The sequence below is a fragment of the Poromitra crassiceps genome (genome assembly GCF_964638095.1).
Source record: "Poromitra crassiceps genome assembly, chromosome: 13".
Classification (NCBI taxonomy): Eukaryota; Metazoa; Chordata; class Actinopteri; order Beryciformes; family Melamphaidae; genus Poromitra; species Poromitra crassiceps.
Genome location: NC_139644.1, coordinates 35,479,647 through 35,501,995, shown reverse-complemented (window position 1 = coordinate 35,501,995; position 22,349 = coordinate 35,479,647). Strand labels below are relative to the sequence as shown.

The 22,349-nt window shown below is 42.4% G+C and overlaps 3 protein-coding genes across 3 annotated transcripts in view; 1 reads left to right on the top strand and 2 right to left on the bottom strand.

The window, feature by feature from the left end:
* The window catches only part of atp5mf (ATP synthase membrane subunit f), a 2,042-nt gene extending 652 nt beyond the window's left edge, over positions 1 to 1,390 (top strand). Inside the window, exons 2-4 of the mRNA XM_083648926.1 lie at positions 201 to 308; positions 791 to 907; positions 1,242 to 1,390. Of these exons, the coding sequence (XP_083505052.1) occupies positions 201 to 308; positions 791 to 907; positions 1,242 to 1,270 (254 nt within the window). The 3' untranslated portion in view covers positions 1,271 to 1,390. The remainder of the gene's footprint in view (positions 1 to 200; positions 309 to 790; positions 908 to 1,241) is intronic.
* A 206-nt stretch (positions 1,391 to 1,596) lies between these two features.
* Positions 1,597 to 7,380, bottom strand: cpsf4 (cleavage and polyadenylation specific factor 4). The gene is made up of 8 exons (XM_083648817.1): positions 7,005 to 7,380; positions 6,820 to 6,870; positions 5,476 to 5,628; positions 5,212 to 5,307; positions 4,919 to 5,012; positions 3,581 to 3,653; positions 3,294 to 3,464; positions 1,597 to 2,794 (listed from the first exon to the last, which is right to left on the bottom strand). Exons 1-8 carry the CDS (start codon positions 7,105 to 7,107, stop codon positions 2,726 to 2,728), a joined length of 810 nt encoding a protein of 269 aa, XP_083504943.1. The 5' UTR covers positions 7,108 to 7,380; the 3' UTR covers positions 1,597 to 2,725.
* Positions 7,381 to 8,115: 735 nt separating this feature from the next.
* On the bottom strand, positions 8,116 to 22,309 carry shmt1 (serine hydroxymethyltransferase 1 (soluble)). The gene is made up of 12 exons (XM_083648652.1): positions 22,212 to 22,309; positions 20,831 to 20,935; positions 20,406 to 20,551; positions 19,749 to 19,864; positions 16,821 to 16,981; positions 16,121 to 16,202; positions 11,055 to 11,267; positions 10,241 to 10,354; positions 9,972 to 10,094; positions 9,329 to 9,445; positions 9,005 to 9,115; positions 8,116 to 8,815 (listed from the first exon to the last, which is right to left on the bottom strand). The coding sequence occupies exons 2-12, from the start codon at positions 20,921 to 20,923 to the stop codon at positions 8,643 to 8,645; spliced, it is 1,449 nt and encodes a 482-aa protein (XP_083504778.1). The 5' UTR covers positions 20,924 to 20,935; positions 22,212 to 22,309; the 3' UTR covers positions 8,116 to 8,642.
* Positions 22,310 to 22,349: the final 40 nt, after the last annotated feature.

Here is a 22,349-nt window from a genome sequence, read left to right as displayed (position 1 = left end):
ATGTTGCTAAAGCGACTCCATAAGCACCACCAGTGTTGATCCTATTATGTAAAATAGCTGTGATGCTTGTGTTTAAAACCTCATGTGCACGTCGCTTTGGATGAAAGCATCTGTCAAATGAGGAGTTGTAACTGATGCGGTCGTGTGTGTTTGTTTACAGTAGCATGTCTGACTTTACTGCTCTCTCAACTCTTGACCAGTTCCCGTAGTTGAGAAGAGGCTGATGGACGTGAAACTAAACCAGCTGGGAAGCTGGCTTGGAGGCAGAGACTTCACTCCCAACGGCATCATCAACGCCATCCGCGGGGGTAAGGAAGCAAGCTCTGATTGACCTGAATAAAACTAAGTGAATCATATTAAATTACTGTCACGGCTGGTAAACATTATGCATCCATTTAGGCTAATTGTTCAAATCTTATGGTAACCGCAGAACAAATTCCTAGTGTTTGTAGCACAATTCAAGAGAGATCATGTCAGAAAAGACGCTTCTTGCACAAAGGTGAACAAAAATCAAATAGTAATCTGTGAATGCTAAATATTAAGGGAACAGTTGTTTTGCACACATGCTCTGCTGTATTAGCAGCGACCCTGCTTTCCAGCCATACTGTGTTGCACACAAATTACTGAAAGGACAGGAAGATTGCTCATGGATTTTGAACCAGTTCATGCTCTCAACTTTATCATTTGCATTGGAAACTCACTGTATACCACAGATGTCAATAGCAGTTTGTATTGTTTTTTGTTTTGTTGTTTTCCCCCCTTGTGTAATTTGTGGTGTTCTCTCTTCAAGGCCATGACAGATACTACAACAAGTACATCAACGTGAGGAAGGGAGGCATCGGTGGTGTAGCCATGCTGCTGGTTGGCTATGTGGCCCTGAGCTACCTCTGGGAGTACGATCACATCAGTAAGACACACACTCCTCCTCCTCACATTCGACTTTTCTTTAGAGAATAAGTTTGATTACTTTTGTGGCCAAAATACTTAATGCATTATTTAATATTTTTAAACGATCCAGTCAACAAATGTTACTTTGTCGTACTGGACTCGCCTGCCATGCTTTAAAAGTACCATAATTTGTTTTTAATTGAGTTAAGTGTCGATTCTCAAATGGATAGCTCATTTTGGAACAATTGCACTCAAACTGGCTATAATAATATTCATAAAAAAAATGCCTGTTGATTTACTCATTACATGTTTTGCTTCCCTTTCTTCATCTCTTCTGTCCACCCTGTTTTCAGAGCACGACCGTTGGAGGAAGTACCATTAAGGGGTCGAACTTTGGCCTCTGCCCCCAAGCTCACATGCAGCAGTGAGGGACATCCCTCTCCCCGCTTTCATCTGTTAAATATAACTATTGTGACCAATAAAAATACTAAGATTTATTATGCGTTATTGTGGTTTGAGTGTGTGATTAATACAGAATAAGTTTACTGTCGATAGTTGACAAAACGAAAAATTTATTTTTAATGTAATTTAACTGCACCTGAATCGTAGTGGCTGTACCACGACTGTAGTTATCATATGCTTTGTCATGGTTTTTGAACCACAGCTGTCAAATAATTATGGAATCAAAGTATAACTTTGGTAGACCTGTGGTGAGGACCTTGAACTTTTATTTGTACAGACTATAAAGTACAGATGTGAGATTGTTCGTAGACTACACATGTATTGACTGCAGTTGGAGGATGGATAGGTGTAGTTGTAGCATTGAGGGGAAATGTTTACATTCTACATTGGTTATGAGAAAATGATCACTGTATTCAGATAAATGGCACCTAATAGCACAGGGTCTCTACACATTCAGTTTCCACATTGTAAAAGGTATATGGAAAAATGTACAAATTGTCTGCTGCACCAGTCTTCACATCTTTAAGGTCTAAAATGAGAAAAAGCATATCGGTATTGAAATACAGGAACCCTGGACAGTTTTTGCACACATTGGTTTCCATTAAGGCTTTAGAAGTCGGGTGATCTGGATGTAAGAAATAGTTTTCATCTGATGTCACAACTGATCATGGGGCAAATCTTGGCTCTGATTATGGCAGTTTCAGTACAAAACTGGGTTTCTATTGGCATCTATTACACTTCAGCGGTTTATTTAATTTACTATGTCGGGACAAAAATCTGAGTCAGTATGCACAAGGTTTGTCAGAATAGGAGCACTGATCTCGGATCACTGGTGAAGTCACATTAAGCTATTGACATGAATATCATGTAAGAAGCAACGTTTCAGAGCAGCACCCCTACCCCAAGATACCCCATGCATACGGACCTTGCTTGTCTGCTACAATTTTCAACATTTTCTGAGAGTCCACAAATTTTACAGTACAAACAATGTAGAAAACTATGCAGTTAAAGAGGACTGTAGACTTGATTTCACCAGCCAATCAATTCGTCCAACCACAGCCACATAGATGGTGTGGTGTCCTCAGTGTCTTTTCTGTGTTGTCATTTTCATGTAGTCCCAGACTTCCATCTGACCAGAAAGGTAGCCATGTTTGACCTTTCTGCTGCCTGTCTGTAGAGAACGATCCAGAAGTGACACACGCATCAATCAGTCCTGCTTGGTAGTTGAAGGTTGTGAGGTTCAACTGGAGGCTCTGGCCCAAATCTCGACAGTGGCTTCCTCTCTTCACCTCCTCCTCCTTTGCTTCCTTCCTCCCATCTCCTCCGGTCAGCGGGCCGAGCCGCAGCATGGCTGTCTGGACATCGAGGCTGGAGGCTACTGTCCGCTCAGGAAGGCAAGGTGACCCTTGGTGCATTTGTTGGCATAGTGACCCTTCTCACCACACTGCAGACACCGGGCAGGGAAATGAAGAAATCAGAGGGGTGTTAACGTTGTACTTTACTGTACTGCCTTATGTGTCAAACGTTAAATTCAATCAAGGACTTTCCAGGCCCAATTCCCTCAAATTCACATGGCATGATGGCAACACTCAACATAGCTTGAGACACAGATCTAGGTTAATTACTGTTACAACACAGTTTGTTTTTGTTTTTTTACAATGACAATTAGCAGGCTTTACAGAAGTCACAGACGACAATTTAAAAGAGCGAGGCTTGAATGTGTGAACACTTCTCAACTGTGCTGTGTTACAGTGATGGAAAGATAACTTCAATTTATATTCTTGCACAATATGTATAAATTCAAACGCATTCAACGACCCATGTCTATTTTCAAAATCTTTCAATGCCTTGGAAATTCACAAACTTTCAATGATTTCAAGGACCCGGGGAAACCCCGGTATGAGTCCACACAAATGCACAGCAGCAGAAAAATGACGTGTCACCTTATAGCAGGTGACCTGGTCCAGCGGCCGTGGTCCTCTGTTGCCTCCCATGTTATTGTGTGGGCCACCCATGCCCATGTTGTTGTGCTGCGGCCGCTGGTAGCCGCCTGGGCCCGGACAGTTGGTCAGCTGGATCAGTGAGAGGGAGGAGCGGCCGAGCGTAGGCACAGGCTGAGACAGCACAGGAAGGTCAAGGAAATGTAGCATTTTTTATTTATTTAGAAGATCTAAGAGGTCTAAACCTTTATACAACTGATGTGTGTGTGTGTGTGTGTGTGTCTTCTTACCTTTGTCTGGTTCTGGGCTTGATGTTGTAAGGGCGGCTGATCAGGCGCTCCCATAGGCAATTCAAAACGGGGGCTGCAGAAAACACAATGAAGCGTCGTATGAACGGTTACATCCATGTATTTTAGACTGTAGGGCTAAGCTTCTAGTTCTTATTTTACCACTGCCTTTAGCTATTGTCTAGGGCAGGGACCAAAGTGTGGTGCACACGAGCTGCCTGCACCAGAGGAACAATGCAATGGTGATTTGTAATTTCTTTCAAGTGGGATTTTTCATGAAAAAAAAATCCTTTGTAACTATAGGACGAATCAACGTGACGTCACTGCCGCCCAAAAATGCATCACCCCGTGGCAGTTAACTACCGGTAGTATGAGTTGTGCCAAACATATATTTTGACATTCTGAGTGAGAGCAGAATTAGCTCAAGAGTTTGATGTATAATATATCATGTTAAAGTTGTGTGAACTGTCGCAGTTGTTAAAATGTAAACACGGTCAGCCGGCTAGAGTCAGACGCTCAACCTCAGGCTCCATAGGGTCCATTGCCGTTGCCACCCAGTGACGTGGTTTGTTTAGCAAAATCCTGCTGGGCTGATCCCTCGTATAGGTAATAGCAGCAGTGTAGTGAAGACTAATCGGCAAAGACTGGATTCCTGCTGAGAACGATTTGAGGCTTAAACTATCTTCAATCGCACCAAACATCTGAGAGCAATGAACGAATGAATGAATTGTCCGTTAGGAAATTTGTTCTGTACATCATCATTGGTGCATTGTGCAAAGATGCAGGCCCAACGTCGCATCTGGTAAGTATTTGGCCACTGGTATTGCTATTATTGCTACTATGTTAGTGCGAATACTCACGCATCTCTATGACCCTGAGGCTGTAGTGTGAAAAGGGGAGCTCTGCGGTTCTCAATCCTGCATGTCTGTCCGTCTGTCTCTCGTGCTTGCTACCACCGCTCCCTCTCTTCATGCACGCTACAGCTCACTCAACCGCTTCACTCTCCCTCTCCCTCCCTCCCTCTCTCTCTCTCTCTCTGAGCCACCTGCTGTGCTGCACTTGAAAATCCTCAAACTAGTTGCAGCTATAAATAGGCTATGTTTCGTCAAGCCAGTCAGGAAGTAGAAGGGGGTGCGTGGCCTACAAAGTCCGGGAATTGCTGATCATGGGAATATTTTACTATAGGAGGTAGGAGCGGTTCATCCCATATGAGGTAGTTGAGGTAGGGGAAAGATCATGTGTTAAAGCAGACCATATTTGCTACAGAATTACAATAACAGAATATCGTTTTGATTCAGTTGCAATTCAGAGGTATTTCTGTGATTAAAAAGGAGAACATACTGCATGAATTTGCAGGGTTTCCCCTCTGGACAGAAGCCCACCAGGTAGTTGACACAGATCACCCTTCTTGTGTGTCTGTGTCTGCAGTCGGGGCCTGAGAAGGTGGGCACAAAGAGATATGGGACAAATGAGAGATGGCAAACGGAAAGTAGCGAGGCTGTCCCCCTGCTGATGAAGATGCTCTAACAAGAAGGGAGAGGGGTGTGTGAGAGTTGTGTTCCTTCATCATCATCATCATCACCATAATCTTGTATTGGTCATATTTTCATAACGCACCAGTGAGCAGAACCTACCGTGTTTGCAGAAGCCTCGGTCATACCACGGGCAGTCTTTGATCTTAGACTCGGGATCAATGTGCAGAAATGGACACTCCTTGTTGCTGCACTCACCTGGCAGGACAGATACAAATAATTTGTAGTCTTTCTACGCTCCGATGTACAACTATCAGAGGAATATTGAGATGTACTGGTGTGGGAAAGCCTACTGTGTACTTGTCTGAGGCAAAACTGGACATTGAATGAATCCGTGTTCACATATTTAACATCAAGTCAACGAACCAAACTTGGAGTAGAAGTAACACTCGGGCATCTTGGTCATGTCGTACTCGTGGAGGAACTCGCACTGGTCTCCCTTCTTACACAGCCCTCGGAGCCAGTGCTTACACACCACCGTCTTCTCCCCGCTGATGTGACGGAACGGACACATGCCACCTGGGTGTGGAAACAGCTCACTCAGTTAAACAGATATCGGAGAGATTCAGACCCTTTTGGGCATTCAGTGTCTCGTTGATTTTTGTTGTTATCAGGAGGGATCGGTGTGAGTTCAGTGCTCGGGCTTGGTCCCAGACTTACCCTCAGGCTCTTTCTATGTTCGTCTCAGGACTTCACTGTAGTAAGAGCCCTCTCATGGACCATGCGGTTTTCGTTAGACAATCTGTGTTGGGCATTAAACTCACCTTATTTCTGCACTTTGAAGTGACAGGTAGGGTCGGGTGGGGCAAACTAATTATATCGGAAGCCTAGTTGCGGGGAAAAGTGAACGGTGATGGTCTGTCTAAAATGCATTGCAGAATGTATGTAGAAGGCAAAATGATGCCAGTGCGCATGCGTCTGGACTGTTTCCAGGAAACTCGGTGATTCTCATCTTTAAAAAAAGAACAACCGCTCACTTTTCCCCGCAACTAGGCTTCCGATATAATTAGTTTGCCCCACCCGACCCTACCTGTGACTTCAAAGTGCAGAAATAAGGTGAGTTTAATGCCCAACACAGATTGTCTAACGAAAATCGTATGGTCCATGAGAGGGCTCTTACTACAGTGAAGTCCTGAGACGAACATAGAAAGAGCCTGAGGGTAATTCCCAGTTTCTGTGCCTGCAATTTTCTCTTAAGTCACAGGGAAATAGCATTTTGATGGTGTCTTGCTTCTGTAAATGTACGTTTTTCTGGTCTGGAGTGTACAGACGTGCACAGATTGGGCACTGCACAAGTGAAAGAACATTAAGCCCATTGCATACTCAAGTGTCCTTAGTAAAGCAATCCACTGTGAAATGCTTTGCACATAATCTTGAGCATTCTCAAATTTTGGTCAAAAATCTGTCATGGTATTACTGTTTTGTTTTTATATGTATGTCTACTGGAACACCATAAAGTAACCAAGTATGGAATTGTGCTCTGAAAATATTTGTTAATTGGGTGTACTCTGTGATATGGAGAAATCTATAAGGACTGAAAAAAGTATATATAAGATTAAGACTTAAATGGCCCTTGTATGGATATGTGCATCGTGTTGTATGTGGGGACAACATTATAAATGCCCCACGTGTTTGTTTTGGGCGAGAAATGAGCCTTTTCATTCATGTTTACCCCTTCCCAGCGATGACAAGCTGTCAGCGTGTTTTTACCTTTCATACAGGCTTGTTTCATGAAGTAATCGCAGACAGCAGACCCGGATTCTGCAGGGACACACACACAGAATTATGTTATTTAACTGTTGCCAACCCATGTCAGCATGTTGTTATGGTGCTTTGCCAGTTTAGGTTAGCTAAAACGCCTGGCTAGTAGCTAACGTTAGCATAAGTGCACTCACTGTCCATCCCGGGAAAAGGCAAGGGCTGTGCACCCAGCTGCTGCTCCACAGCGATCTCCAGATCAAACTTGATGTGATCCACAGTAGCTAGGAGGTCCTGCATGTTTGCTACTTTACCGGGGCTCAGATCAAATAAATGTCAGTCTAGGTTAGCAGTTAGCTAACTGTGATGCTAGCTTCATCAGGCAGCTAACGCTCGCTGCTAGCCTCGCTCACTAGTAAAGTATCGCACCTATCGATCAGCGTGCTCAACTGATCTAACTAGAAACCACGGGGAAGTTTTATGTCGTTTTGTTTAACTGCTGTAAACAAAAACAAAACGGTGACGCTAGTTGGTGGGTAGATTGAAGGTTTGGTGTCACGATGAAAGGGCTCTTTCTTGTTCCTGGCAGCGATATTTCCCCCCCAGGATGGCGAAGGCATGACCCGCACTTCTCTGCCTCTGATTGGCCTTAACCACGCGTCACCAGATTGGCCTAGGAAGAGACGCAAGATAGCAAAGGAATGTGATTGGATGAACGTTTCACGCTAGGCCAATCAGAGGCAGAAAAGGGCGGGTCATGCCTCCGCCGTCCTGGGAAGAAAATATCGCTTCCTGGCAGTAGGGAAGGAAGGCCATGAGGAAGGCGCGCAGACGATCTCTGACGCGGTGGAAACTAGGCACGACTAATCGCTCATTGATATACTTTTGTATACATTCCCTATTACGGTTTATATTATGTGGTGTTACGTTACTGATGAATTCTGGACAAATAATTTGCGTGCATTGTTTTTATACAATTGTATTATAATCATAAGACTATAATAGACAGACATCTGCTGATCAATTAACATGCCTAGTGGGTGCTTTTGTTACTTTCTGATCCTTTTAACTTTTTTGCATGTAACCCAAAGAGGTTTTATAGTATAAAATATGTGATTAGTTGTTACTGTCTTGTAACTCTAATATTAAGTGTACAGCAAAAAAAAAAAGCTTCAGCTGTAGGCCTCATTTTAGGAGCTACATTAATAGGTCTGAGAGGGGGGGAAATGTTGTGGATTATCACCTAAAAAAAATATCAGAAGGGAACTCACTGCATTGCCAGTACATTCACTTTTATTGACCCTCTACACGGAAATCCTCTCCAGTTCAGTTCATTGGCATTTGATCATATTCAGTAAGAAGAGATACACAGTATTAAGGCAGCAAACACTACAGGCAATCAGAAAAGCATACGTGTGTGTTTTGGAATTATAACTTTCATAAAAAAGGCATGGCATGGACAATTCAGTCAAGAGTTAAAGCTTAAACTTTAATGTAAGACCCACAGTGAAGAACAGCTCCACTGGAAAACATACACCCGTTTCTATAAAGACAAATCTGTTCCAAAATATAACCCGTGTATCTTTCCAAGAATGCTGAGAAGTCAAGAAGTGCCTTGATTTGCACAGTGCCAGTAGCTTTGACAGGTACACACTCACACATAACAAATACAATCACACATACAATCACAAGCATGACCAAAATGGCATAAAAGTGTTCAAAAGCAGTCGCCTGCCATAATAGCCATTCCAACAACCATCAATGTCCGAACTGCTGCGCCTCTACAGCTCAGGTAGGCCAGGCATGGGGAATCGTCCAGCGAAGGCCTCCACCCTCTACAGCTCAGGTAGGCCAGGCATGGGAAATCGTCCAGCGAAGGCCTCCACCTCAGCCTTGACCTCGGCCAGCCGCTGCTGGAACTTCTCTCCCTGGGCCAGAGCCTCCTTGAACTCCTTCAGAGTGGCTTTAGGATCCAGGCTTCTCTGGATCTCCACTGTCAACTCAATACCTGGAGGAGAAAGGAGTGCAGGATGGGTTTTCAGATGTGGATTGTACCAGCAAAAGACAAACCAAACTCGCAGCAGCTTATTAAAAAAATGACGATTTCTTATTGATATACACTGTTAGTCAATAAAACACAGCACTGGAATGGAAAAACATTAGAAAACAGCAAGGGGACTTTCCCTACAAAGGTTACCTCTGTGTATGAACTCTGCCACCTTCCTGAAGTCCTCCTCCACCAGGCCTCTGGAGGTCAGAGCCGGAGAGCCGAACCTCAGACCGCTGGGGCGCAGAGCGCTCTTATCACCTGCAGACACAAACATGATCAATTAGTAGGAAGAAGAAAACAGACGTATATTAGCATAAATAACACACATCTTTATGTACAGTTACACTCTCAGGAACTTAAGGGAGACGCTCATTTGCCACAAGAATATACACACTAAATGCCAAATCCGTATGCAATGCACCACTGCATGTCATGGCTGATACCACCCCCCCCAACACACACACACATTACCTGGACAGGTGTTCTTATTGCAGGCGATGGCACAGGCTTCCAGAACCTTCTCAGCCCGCCCTCCATCTGTTCCTTTGCTTCGCAGGTCCAGCAAGATCAGGTGGTTGTCAGAGCCGCCTGTAGGAGAAAAGATAATGATTGCATAGGATTTAAGGTCCTTACACATCAAGAGCGATGCGAATATACGGCACGAAATTGCGATGCGAGTTTTGACCCACCTGTCAATCACAGCCACAGATGTGTACACGTCGGAAGCGAATTTCTGAAAAATCGAACGTGGTTCGAAAAAATAAACACCGCAATAACGCTCAGCGAAACTTCGCCGTCGGTATGCACGGTTGCATTGACTGATATAGGTTCGGAAAATATCATTGATGTGCGAATTAATCGCACGAAAAAAACGTGCTCGGTGTGTAAGGACCTTAAGTCATAAATTGATCTTGGATATCAGAAGCCTTAGCAAAAAAAAAAAAAGGTCTTTAAATTTGTCCTGCAAGTTTCAGGGTATGTAAATTAAATGATGGCACAACTTTTCCACTACAAAGTTTCAATCTATGGATGTTTAAGTTAATTCAAAGTGGACATTTTTCAAGGCGAAGACATTGATGATCGCTGTGCGGAGTGCTGGTACTGCGTCTCCTACCAGTGACGATCTTGTAGCCGTGGCCGATGAGGCCGTTGGACAAAGCTTTGCAGTTCAGCAGCACCTGCATCTGGTAGGCCTTGAACTCTGCCGTCATGGCTTGCTTCAGGGCTACAGCCACACCTGAGGACACACACAGGAAGTGACAAACATGAGCCAACAAACCATACCATTCTGGCACAATTGCATGGTTGTGAAGACGGGGGAAACAAAGTAACTGACAGAGTCAAGTCAGGAGGGAGAGGAAAAAACGGTGGGGAGACGGGCACCTGCAATAGCGTGGTTGTGTGGCCCCCCCTGCAGGCCGGGGAAAACAGCCTGGTTGATCGGAGATTCCAGGTTGTACAGAGTCTCCTTCCCCTTGGCGTCCACACTCCGCACTCCTGGAGGAGAGAAAGGCGGATAGAGAGAAAGAAGGAAGTAGGAGGCAGTGGAGTCAAGTGAAAACCCAGTGGATGCTCACTCACAATTCCTACAGAGAGCCAAAGTGAAACGTCACTTCCTGCTTTCTCCCTGTACCAGCGCTGGGAAAAAATGAATGGCGGTGAACGGAGAATAAAGTTGTTTTTAAAATCCCGTTTGAATTGTGCCACGGGGTGCAAACGTTAATTTTGTCAATTTAAAACATAACTTTGCATGTCAAGAAAGTCGCAGTTTGTCGTCAAACTGAAACGTAGGGGTTAGTTTCGTATAAAAACAACATAGCTCGTGGAAGCTCGTGGCATGTCGCCGGTCTTCAGCTTTGCCGGTAGAGAAAGTGACGTCACTTAGGCGACAGTGTATGTGGTCTTTCTGATTTATAACTTATAGTGCAACAGTTTGGCGACAAACTGCGACTTTCTTGACATGTAAAGTTATGTTATAAATTGACAAAATGTAATCGTTGGCACCCCGTGGCACAATTCAAACAGGATCAACAAAGTAACGTTATTCTCCGTTCACCACCATTCATATTTTTTCAGCGCTTGGTACAGGGAGAAAAGCAGGAAGTGACGTTCACTTTGCCTCTCTATTGCTTTCAAACCAATTAGGCAAGTGGGTTGTATTGCATTGGTCAAAAGAAACACTCTCTTCTATCTGTACCTTTCCTATAGAAGATGACCCCGGCACGGCAGCCTCGCAGCGTCTTGTGTGTCGTCGTGGAAACGATGTCAGAGTGCTGGAAGGGCGAGGGCACGACGCCAGCAGCCACCAGCCCACTGATGTGAGCCATGTCAGACATCAGGTATGCGCCGTTCTCATCAGCGATCTGCCTCATACGGGCGTAGTCAAGGTTACGGGAGTAACAGCTGGTGCCTGGAGAAGGAACAGAAAAAGAGGAAGTAATGATATACATTTCCCCAAGAGCATATATATATATATTTTTTTGTAAATTTAGCTTTTTGTTTTTTTCCCCCAAGAGCATCTTAAGGCTAAAATGATCGTAGTATCCATCTTGAAGTGTTTAGTTTGTCAGGTCTTAAAAGTGATCGTAGATGACTGCCCCCGAACTGTCGGAGAACGCTAAGTGTGTGTAACTGCAGCCCACCCAAATATTTGGTGAGGCCTCACACCTAATGGTGAAAAGTAGGGTACTGCAATAGCCTTCTCTTATTCGGTTGTTAAGACTGACGACAGACGTTAACCGTGCGTCACCTCCGGGGCCAAGCGGCACCTCCGGGGCCAAGCGGCACCGCTCCTCATTCGCCTCATTCAAAACAACTATGGCAGAACCTATTGTATTGTATTGTTTCCATCATTGTTCAAGTTCAAGTTCAAGTTCAAGTAGTTTATTGTCATATGTATAATACAATGTATAATACAATGAAATTCTTTATGCTTTGAGCACCCTCAGCCTTACATACACAAGGACATGGTCACAAAGACCGACAGAAAAAGGGTGTAGACCTACATAACTATGTAGGCTACACGTGATACAGACATGTCTGTACACAGTGCGTGTAGACATAACACAAACCACAATACAATACAATAATGGTGCACAACAAAGTGACAGTGCGTTGCAGTGTGTGTGAGTCAACTGTTCAGCAGCCTGACTGCCTGAGGGAAAAAGCTGTTACTGAGACGGGTGGTGTGTGATTTGATGCTCCGGTAGCGTTTTTTGGAAGGGAGGAGTGAGAACAGGGTATGAGCGGGTATGTTCTTGTATGGGTAAAGAAATACATATATTATGAATGTATTTGAACATGACATTGACCCTGAGAGCAATTTCTTTAAAAATATAAGTAATAATTGTGCTTACTATACGGACGAGAAGTTCAATAAGACCATTAAGAGGGAGATTTGTAGAAAATGTGTGTTTATATCATATAACGTGGCAGAATTTATATAGTCAGTATGCATGGGATAGATCCAGATATTGATCCAGAAAGTAACTTTTTTGATAAAGGAATTAGTAATTGCTGTTACTACACGGATGATCAGTTTAAGAAAAAATACAACCTTGAGCATAGATTTTCAATCATACATTTCAATAGCAGAAGTTTATATGCAAATTTTCAAAGTATCAAAGATTACCTTGGCCAGTTCACCACGCCTTTCAGTGTGATAGCGGTATCAGAAACCTGGCTATGCCCTGATAAAGGGTTGGATTTTGAACTACAGGGATACGATCTAAATATTATGAATAGGATAAACAAAAGGGGAGGGGGGACAGCGTTGTATGTAGATAGTAGATTAAAATGTAAGATTGTTAACAGTATGACGACCACCATTGATGAAGTATGTGAATGCATCACTGTAGAGATTTGCATGGAGAAAAAGAAAAATATCATGGTTAGCTGTGTTTACAGAGCTCCAAGCTCTAACATAGAAACATTTAAGGATGTGATGGAAAGTATGTTTGCAAACACTGAGCAGAAGGTCATTTTCATTTGTGGTAATTATAACATAGATTTACTAAATCCTAACAAACTATTATTGATTGATGATTTCATTACTGCAATGTATAGTATGAGCTTATATCCTATCACTACTAAACCCAGTAGATTAACATCTCACTCAGCAACAATTATAGATAATATATTTACTAATTATTTAGAAGATAAGTTAGATAGTGGATTACTAATCAATGATATCAGTGACCACCTGCCAGTGTTTGTAATATATGAATATGATTGTGACTTTATAATGAGGAAGGATAATAATGTAACCAATCGAAGGAGAGTAAGAACAGATGTAACAATTAATGCTTTTAGAAGCGAACTGTCTTCTCTAGATTGGAGAAATGTGTACGAGGCAGTGGACGCTGATTCTGCATATGACTCTTTTCTGGACGAATTCTTATTGTTATATGACAGAAACTGTCCAGTGCAACAAAGTAGAAAAAAGCCAAATAGCTCGGATAAGCCCTGGATGACAAATGGTTTGTTGAATGCCTGTAAAAAAAAGAACACTCTATATAGAGAATTTATTAGGTTTAGAAGTAGAGACAAAGAAATTAAATATAAAAAATATAAAAATAAGTTAACTGATATTATTAGGAAATGTAAGAAAGATTATTATAATAACTTATTAGAAAAAAATAAGAATAATATCAAGGGCACTTGGAAAATCTTAAACTCAATTATAAGAAATAGAACAACTAGCTCTGAATTCCCAGAGACCTTTCTAGATAATGACAAAACAATAACAGATAAAAATGATATGGTGGAAGGCTTCAACAAATTCTTTGTGGGTGTGGGGCCGAAACTTGCAGGAGAGATAAACCCTCCACAAGGGGGAGGTGTTGCCCAATTTTATGGGGAAAGAAATCCAGTTACCATCTTCATAAGGGATACAGATACAAAGGAAATTATTGATGTCGTAAACAACTTCAAGAACAAAACATCTTTGGATTGGAATGGTATTGATATGACTTTGATTAAACAAGTAATTGAATGTATCGCCGAACCACTAACACACATCTGTAATCTATCATTCAAACTGGGCTCCTTTCCCAGAAAAATGAAAACGGCTAAAGTGATTCCATTATTCAAAGCCGGTGAAAAAAATCTCTTTACCAACTATAGGCCAGTTTCCCTGCTTTCCCAGTTTTCAAAAATTATGGAAAAACTCTTTGTTGCACGTTTGGACAGTTTTTTGGAAAAATATGAGTTGCTCACAGATAGTCAATATGGTTTTAGAAAGAATCGATCAACCTCAATGGCGCTAATGGATCTTGTAGAAGAACTAACTAGTACAATTGATAATAAGAAGTTTGCATTAGGCATATTTATAGATCTGAAGAAAGCATTCGATACAATTGATCATGACATTCTGTTACAAAAACTGGAATGGTTTGGGATCAGAGGGGTAGGGCTACATTGGCTAAAAAGCTATATAGAAAATAGACAACAATTTGTACAGATAGGGGAATATAGGTCTTCACTTTCAGACATCACCTGTGGTGTGCCGCAAGGGTCAATTCTAGGACCCAAATTATTTTTGCTGTACATAAATGATATATGTAATGTTTCCAATATACTCAAATGTGTTATTTTTGCTGACGATACAAATGTCTTCTGTGCAGGGGAGAATCTTCAAAAGTTGTTGGAGGTTGTCTCAGCCGAATTGGGCAAGCTGAATTTGTGGTTTGATGCAAATAAGTTATCTTTGAATATAAAAAAAAACAAATTCATGGTTTTTGGAAATCGTAACATACATTTGAAGGCACCGGTGGAATTAAAAATAGATAGTGTTAGTTTAGAAAGAGTATATGAGAACATATTCCTGGGCGTCATAATCGACCACAACTTCAGCTGGAAACCCCATGTCAGTTATGTCAGGTCCAAACTAGCAAGGAGTGTGGGGTTACTGGGTAAAACGAGGCACGTTCTGAACCATAAATCACTGTATACACTGTACTGCACTCTTATTCTACCATATCTAATCTACTGTGTGGAGGTGTGGGGAAATACCTACAAGAGCACCCTTCAGACAATAAGCACCATGCAAAAAAGAGCAATTAGAATAGTGAACAATGTAGGCTATTATGAACACACCAATGACTTATTTTTAAAGTCACAGACATTGAAATTTAGGGATCTAGTGGATTTCAAAACTGCACAAATAGTGTTTAAAGCAACACAAAATCTACTGCCAAACAACATCCAAAAAATGTTCAATGATAGAGAAGGGGGATATAACTTAAGAGGGAGATTTAATTTAAAACAGCCGACTGTGCACACCACTAAGAAAAGCATGTGCATTTCTGTCTGTGGGGTGAAGTTGTGGAATGGTTTACCGGAGGAGTTAAAGGAAAGTAAAAATATTGTTCATTTTAAGAGAAAGTTGAAACACTTTATACTGGAGAAATATAGAACTGATGGTTAACTGTCTTTCGATGATGTATACGGTAGTTCAAATGCTAAAAATGTATATACAGTATGACGTATAGATCAAATGCTTAAAAAAAACAAAAAAAACAAAACAAAAACAAAATTGCTTGCTGTTTTTGTTAATTTGTTCGTTTGTTTTTTGTAATTAGACCTATGGAAAGTTTGTAATTTATAAGATGAACTGGGTTAGGGCATTTACAAGCTTATAGCTTCAGCCCTAACCTTTTCGGCCAGCATCGTATGTTTGTTTTGTTTCGCATGTTTGTTTTTTTGTGATGTGGCGCGAAATAAACTTTATTCATTCATTCATTCAACATGTGAATCTTTTTAGATATCTTTTTATTTAAAAAAATGTTTTACTTAACATAACTTTTTATAGATCACCTTTTTAGACTTAGTGCCAAACTTTATTTTTCTACGTACTTTCTCCGAATCGTAACTTACCTTATTAACTGCAGCCATTTCCTCTTCTCTTTCTCATCGCAAGGAAAGCGGTAGAATGACAGTTGAATCGTTTTTTTTGGTCTCGTATCTATTCAAACAATGAGGGACACAGCACTGCGGCATATTGACAACACAGAGAGGCTTGGACGCTTGGACCCGGAAGTCGTATTGTGGGGAGGTCATACGTCACAGCTTAACAAGCAAATTGGCTGGTCTCTGTGCCCTGTTATGTCACCCTCTATAGAGTCCAACAGGTGGTGACGCATGGAGAGATGGTGACTTTTGAATAAGGGACAGGGAGAACAATTGATTTCCCAAGGAAGTGTGTGTGTGTGTGTGTGTGTGTGTGTGTGTGTGTGTGTGTGTGTGCGCGAGCGCGTTAAGTACCTGCGATGATGAGTCTGGGGTGGAACAGGCGTGCGTTGTCCTGCAGTCTGTCATAGTCAATGTAGCCGGTTTCCGGATTGACCTAGAAACAACAGACCAGGGCATAAGATACAAAACTGGCTGCATTAGATACACAGAACATAAGTAATATTCATTCTGTTTTATTAAATACACAGAACAGAAGTAATAATCATGTTTTATTAAATACGTACACAGAACATAAGTAATAATCATGATGTTTTACAGGATTGAGTTCCTCAGGCAGGGTAATGTTGGGAGGGTCATGTAACCATCAGTATCAGTACATGATAGAGTAGTAGGGAGGGGATACCCAGCAATGTCCCACTTTGACTCACTGTATCACACTGTTGTACCCCACAACTCAGGGTAAACAGGGTGTTGTAAAAGTCACAGCAACAGAGTTGTAAAGAAGTTATATCTGAAATAATTCTGTTAAAGATGAAATCACATCTCCAGAAGAGAATTTGTCAAATATCATAAGAATGTTTCTATTGTAACCATTTTCTCAAATCATGTTATTATTACTACCTACATTGTGTCTTACAATCTGTTGGTGTTTTGATTTGACCTTATTTCACCATTACTTACTTTCACCATGTCTTTGTAAAAGCTTGTCACCAACTTTCGGAAGGTTTATTCTCCTACATCAGTGGTGTGTTGGTACTGTAGTACGGTGTACCTTATAAGGCATGGACTCAAAGAAGATGGATGTAGCGGAGATCTTCTTCTTCTCAGTCATGAAGCCGTGGGTCAGGTGACCTCCGTCAGGAAGGTCCAGTCCCATGATCCTGCCATGGGGCTCAACAATGGCCGTATAGACGGCAAAGTTGGCCGGGGAACCTGAAGGAGGAGCATCAACAAGTGGGACAAGTCAGAGAGGAGAATGAGGGAGAAGAAGTGACAATAGGAGAAAGATGATGAGGGGAAATGGAACATTTGACGAAGAGGTTAGAAGAAAAGATACACATTGGAACCTGTTAAAGCCCCATTCTGTAGTTTTACTATTTGGGGAAACTGTGCCCCCAACAGTTGTTGTCTCAACTTGTTTCAGCGAGAGAAGCAGCTACTGTAGCAAGCAAAACCCGTTTGACTTCCTAAATGCACTTAACAATAAAAGCATCCCGTTAGTTTGTCAGTGGAAAACTTTTAATTTTGTGGTATGCAGGAAATGGACTTTTAAGAGCTCCAGGCAACTTGACACTCAAGCCGCCGGGACGTGGACACCAAAAATGCATAAGGCAGGAACAGGCTATCGGAGGGCGGTGTGGGAATGACAGAGCCGCTATTTTCCCTACTAGAACGCACTGTGCCATCAACATTCAAAATGATTAAAAAGCTGTTACAGTTATATTATGGTAAAAAGTTACTTAAAGGAGAATTTCGGTTTATTTGAACCTGCGTGCTGTTACTCCATGTAAATAGACAGTTTTCTTCCCGTTTTCTACCCATATCGTCATTATATGATCCCTAAAGGAACATCAGAATGCTAATCACCACCGGGCTGTTTCCAGTAGTGTTTACCAGGGATCTCATATCCTCATTCGGGGTCTGTGTCACCAACTCTCGTCAAGTCACGCGAGACTTTCCTGCCGCTTATTTCTCTCGCGCGTCTGCTCCTGTCTACAAGCAGAAGACTACGGTAGCTCACAGAAAGATTTTGTGAAATATGGCTGAATATTTTTCTGATAACGAGGATATAGACGAAGACGTAGAAAAGGGAAGAAAACTGTCTATTTACATGGAGTAACAGCACGCTGCCATCTGGCCCCGATGCAGCGCCATTCAAGGACTGGTTTGGGCACTATTTAGCTCAAAACAACGCCTAGGAGGCTCAAAATCGCACCGGAGAACACTGGGTGAGTCGTCAGATAATAATTAATGTGAGGAGAGGGCTCCAGGTTCAAATAAACCGAAACTCTCCTTTAATGGGGTTTTAAACAACTCTGCCTTATATAACACTCACTGTTGTGAATAAGGAGCAAACGTCAAACAGTCAGTCTTGTTAGCAAAGCTTATGGGCTATAAATCAGGGAGGGAGTAAATCACAATGATAAGATCAACTTTATGATTTATCATACAAAAAGGAAAGTGTGTTATCGTTGCAGTTGACAGATTCACAGTCAAGTGCAAATGCATTTATCCAGCAGGTGCATCATGGAATATTCAAAGCCTGTATGTATATTACGTACAAAACCACAGAACAAATCTGACTTCATTAAACATAAACTGCACTAAAGTAGTGAAGATGATTCGTGTTTCTGGCATTTCATAACTAATGTGACTATTAAAATGTTCTAAGGCAGCTATCATACTCATCATGCCTTCTAAATAGTATGCAGTATGTGCGAATATAGTCTCGGCTCCCAGACGTTTGGTGAGCTGCGCCACCAAACGTCTGGGAATTTCACTGTCAGAAACTGTCTGTCCGAGCCCGGCGAGAACCGCCGGCAGCAGACACGCCTACATTTATTATTAGAATTTTATTTAGTAGCGGCAATGCCATTTATCATAGTCCTAACACAGAGCATGAAGCTGATATGCTCCAAACAAAATTTATAGCTGTATATATATAGCTTATTTTACAATCGTTTTTCCTACCCGGAAGTGGTCCGCTTGATACTGTGAACTTGTGTGAAGTCATCAGCAGCCAGCAGGCTCTGTAACGTTAGCCTCGGGAGTCGGGTTTATCGCTGGGGGAAAGACCTCTAGCCGCCGGGGCCGGATGAAACAAGTCCTATTAACAGGTTATGTTTGTTTCTACGTGATTAATATGTTTCTCCGCAAATGCGACGATGTTTTGCGAGACACCGGTTCTGCATGAGATCTGCCCCCAGAAAGCAGGCCCGCCCACAACACTCATGATTGGTTCTCTGATGCAAGGCTTCCAACAGCGCCACCTAACGTTATGCAAAGATTTAAATAGTAATATTCTCAGTCTTACAGGAGTGAAACGGATTTAAGACTGAGGGCTGAGTCTAGCGAATATAACCTGCAAATATAGCTGTTGTGCAGTGCACCAGTCAGTTGTTCAAGACATTCCATTGGGCTAGCAGAGAATGTGATATTGCATGTGTTTTAGGAGGCCTGTAGGAGGGCCATGATCGCCATGATGATGAAAATCATCTAGAGATGTAACGGTATGAAAATTTCACATCACGATTATCGTGACCAAAATTATCACAGTTATCGTATTATCACGGTATTCATAAAAACTTATGAAAATGTTCAAAAAGTACTGAGAGACCGACGTAAATAATTTTTATATTTATAGTTGTATATTGAAAACGCAGACCCAAATAGTATTGATACACTCACTGAAATCATTTCTCCAAGGCGGCACGTTTTCATCTGGGAGACTGTTGCCAACTTTATTGTGATGATGGACAGTATTTACCAACGCACTGTAATCACGGTACCACGGTTTTAATGATAATGAAAATTTTAAACGTTACGGTTATTGTAAGGAATTTGATCATGGTTATCATTAAAACCGGTTATCGTTACATCCCTAAAATCATCATAGTGGTGACAACAATACGTAATCAGTTTTCTTCTGGTGACTTTTTCTTTGTTTGTAATACGTGAATGTCAAACCAATATCTCATACCCGAGTATGGCTGCACATTGACACCCCATTTCTCTGAGTCCAGACCGTAGGCCTCCAGGGCCCTCTTCTGACAAAGTCTCTCCAACTCATCCACATGCTCTGTGCCACCGTAGTACCTGAGCACGCGCACACACACACACACACACACACACACACACACACACACACACACACACACACACACACACACACACACACACACACACACACACACACACACACACACACACAATGTATTTTACAGCTGTAGTGAGTTATTATAAAAAGGTAGGGGGAGAGCAGCGAGCACAGCAAAGGTTGAAGTATGGGATAAAGGCTGGGTTTAGATCCTATGGTCTCCCATCACCCCAAGAAATTATGTCATTTTTATCTGTATTCTAGTGTCTGTTGCCATATTGTACATATGACACTGCCTCGCTTTCACTGAAGGGCAAGGTCTTGTAAATGTTTACAGTGTGGCCACTAGGGGGCCAAGGTCTGTCCCCATGAAAAAAAAAGGCTCAGCGATTGCACAGGGAGGCTGCCGTTATTAGACTCTGTGTGTCTTGTTTAAATAGTTTGTGCAATTTATCACAAGTTTCAAAATCCCCCATGATATTAAGCTTGAAAAATAAAACAGGATTGTGTGCATGCATGCGTGCGTGTGTGTGTGTTTACCTCTGGCCAGGATATCCCTCAGAGTACTTGTTGTTCATGCAGGAGCCCAGAGCCTCCAGAACCGCTCTGCTGGTGAAGTTCTCAGAGGCGATGAGTTCCAGACCGTACGTCTGTCTGTGCTTCTCTTTTTTGATGATGGAAAACACCTGGAATACAGACAAACATTGCATCATTAGTAGGCATGTAACAATTTGTCACAAAAGCTCTATATGTTTGGTTTGAAATAAGTGCATGAGAGGGGATTGCTCCATCTATTTTGGACTTTGCAGCCCATTTTTGTCCCAAGTGTTCATACGATCTGTAATGAAGGATGTCCACCATGCACTGCTGTGTAAGGCACAGTAGGTGCAGCGTTTAGAGATAGATCTTCTAGTTTTAAAATCCATAATGGACATAAACATTATACACATATCCAGAACACAAACCTCTGAGTCGTTGATGGCCAGAGGCTCCAACATCATCTTGTTGTGGGAGTCCCAGGTCTCCTTGCTCACACTGTGGCCGTTGGTCAAAGACATGATCGCTTCTCTCTGCTCACAGAAAAGGAGATCATTCTTAGGTATCTTCTAATCAGGGATATGATCAGTAGTATGCATGTGCACACATGCACACACACAAATCAAATTGTATGACCTGCATGACTTGCATGACCTACGGTATCTATCTACAGTATATCCATCTACCGGTATATATTAAAAGGGAGCTAGGGCTGTCTGTCTGTCTGTCCCACTGATGACATCATCAGTGATGTGATGTCATAAATTCACACACACATAGGCATTGTGACATCACTGATGATGTCATCAGTGACACACACACAAGAGAGACTGAGAGGGAGAGAGGGCGAGAGACTGAGGGAGAGAGAGGGAGACATTGCGTGTGCGCCAATAGGGCAGGCAAGGCCACGCAGTGGCCGAGCTGCGGGCAAGGCCGCGCAGCAACCGAGCTGCGTATGCAAGCTGCAGGGCGGGCGAGGCCGCGAGCCCGGGCAGCGGGCGAGCCTAGGAATCGAGCGCACGAGATGCCTAGTATCACAAAAGGAACCATTATTCTCATGACCATTGTTTAGAATAATATATGAGCATTGCCTTTCCAAACTGAACCCTGGCATACACAGATCCATTGCAGTCCAATGCTCCAGCAGACTTGACATGTAGCAGCACCTCAGCTGTCAGCAGGATTGCGACATTGCAGCCATGGCGTGAGGTGACCACATGGGCAGTCTGTTAAACTTTGAACAAGGATGTGTACCTCCCTACCTCTGATAACAAACTGAACTTAAAAAGCACTGCTGTTATCAGGTCACTCAGATCATGATGGGGTTCACAGATCAAATGTGGCCAAATCTTCATCTGAAGCACTGGCTAGACTTGACAATCATATTATTTATTAACGGCGAGTTAGCTAATAGCTCAAGAACCAGTGCCACAGAAATATGAGTCAATCAGGGTCAATACAAAGTAGGTCAACTCCTGCAGGCATTCAGGCAAGTTAGCTGCGAGCTAACGTAAAGCGTGCAGCTGAACACATGACTTTAATTACCTGCATTGGTTGACTGACAAGGACAGAACCATTAACATTGCAGCAAGGCAGAAAACACACAATGCAAAGATGACATTTTATAAACCTGATCTGTCAAAATTTCCCGCGAAACTAACTTTGCCCGCGGTGTAAACAACACAACTAGCGTTAGCAGACAGACACGTCACTAGCTGACAGGCTGCAGGCAGAACCCACATATCTATAAAACTCATCGAAGCGGATAATGTATGTTAGGACACCGATGGTGTAGTCGAGGTAACTCACCAGTGAATGCGCTGTATCACTGCTGCTGTTGCTGTCAGCAATGATGATGAAACCGATAGAGTTGAACCATGAGGCTGCCTTGAACAAAAGCAGCCTCTCTACTCAGCACAAAGTCCGCCAAACTTCCAGCCAATCCGG

Bases quoted from the DNA above. Each gene is read 5' to 3' on its own strand.
- cpsf4 (XM_083648817.1), bottom strand. From the start codon at position 7,107: ATGCAGGACCTCCTAGCTACTGTGGATCACATCAAGTTTGATCTGGAG. The intron at 3,465-3,580 runs GTAAGAAGACAC...GTGCTGTCTCAG, and splicing joins AAGCCCAGAACCAGACAAAG to CCTGTGCCTACGCTCGGCCG. The intron at 2,795-3,293 runs GTGACACGTCAT...CGGTGTCTGCAG, and splicing joins ACCAGGTCACCTGCTATAAG to TGTGGTGAGAAGGGTCACTA.
- shmt1 (XM_083648652.1), bottom strand. From the start codon at position 20,923: ATGTCTTTGACCAACGGCCACAGTGTGAGCAAGGAGACCTGGGACTCC. The intron at 10,355-11,054 runs GTACAGATAGAA...TCTCTCCTCCAG, and splicing joins GGTCATCTTCTATAGGAAAG to GAGTGCGGAGTGTGGACGCC. The intron at 9,446-9,971 runs GTAGGAGACGCA...TTTCTCCTACAG, and splicing joins CGGCTACAAGATCGTCACTG to GCGGCTCTGACAACCACCTG.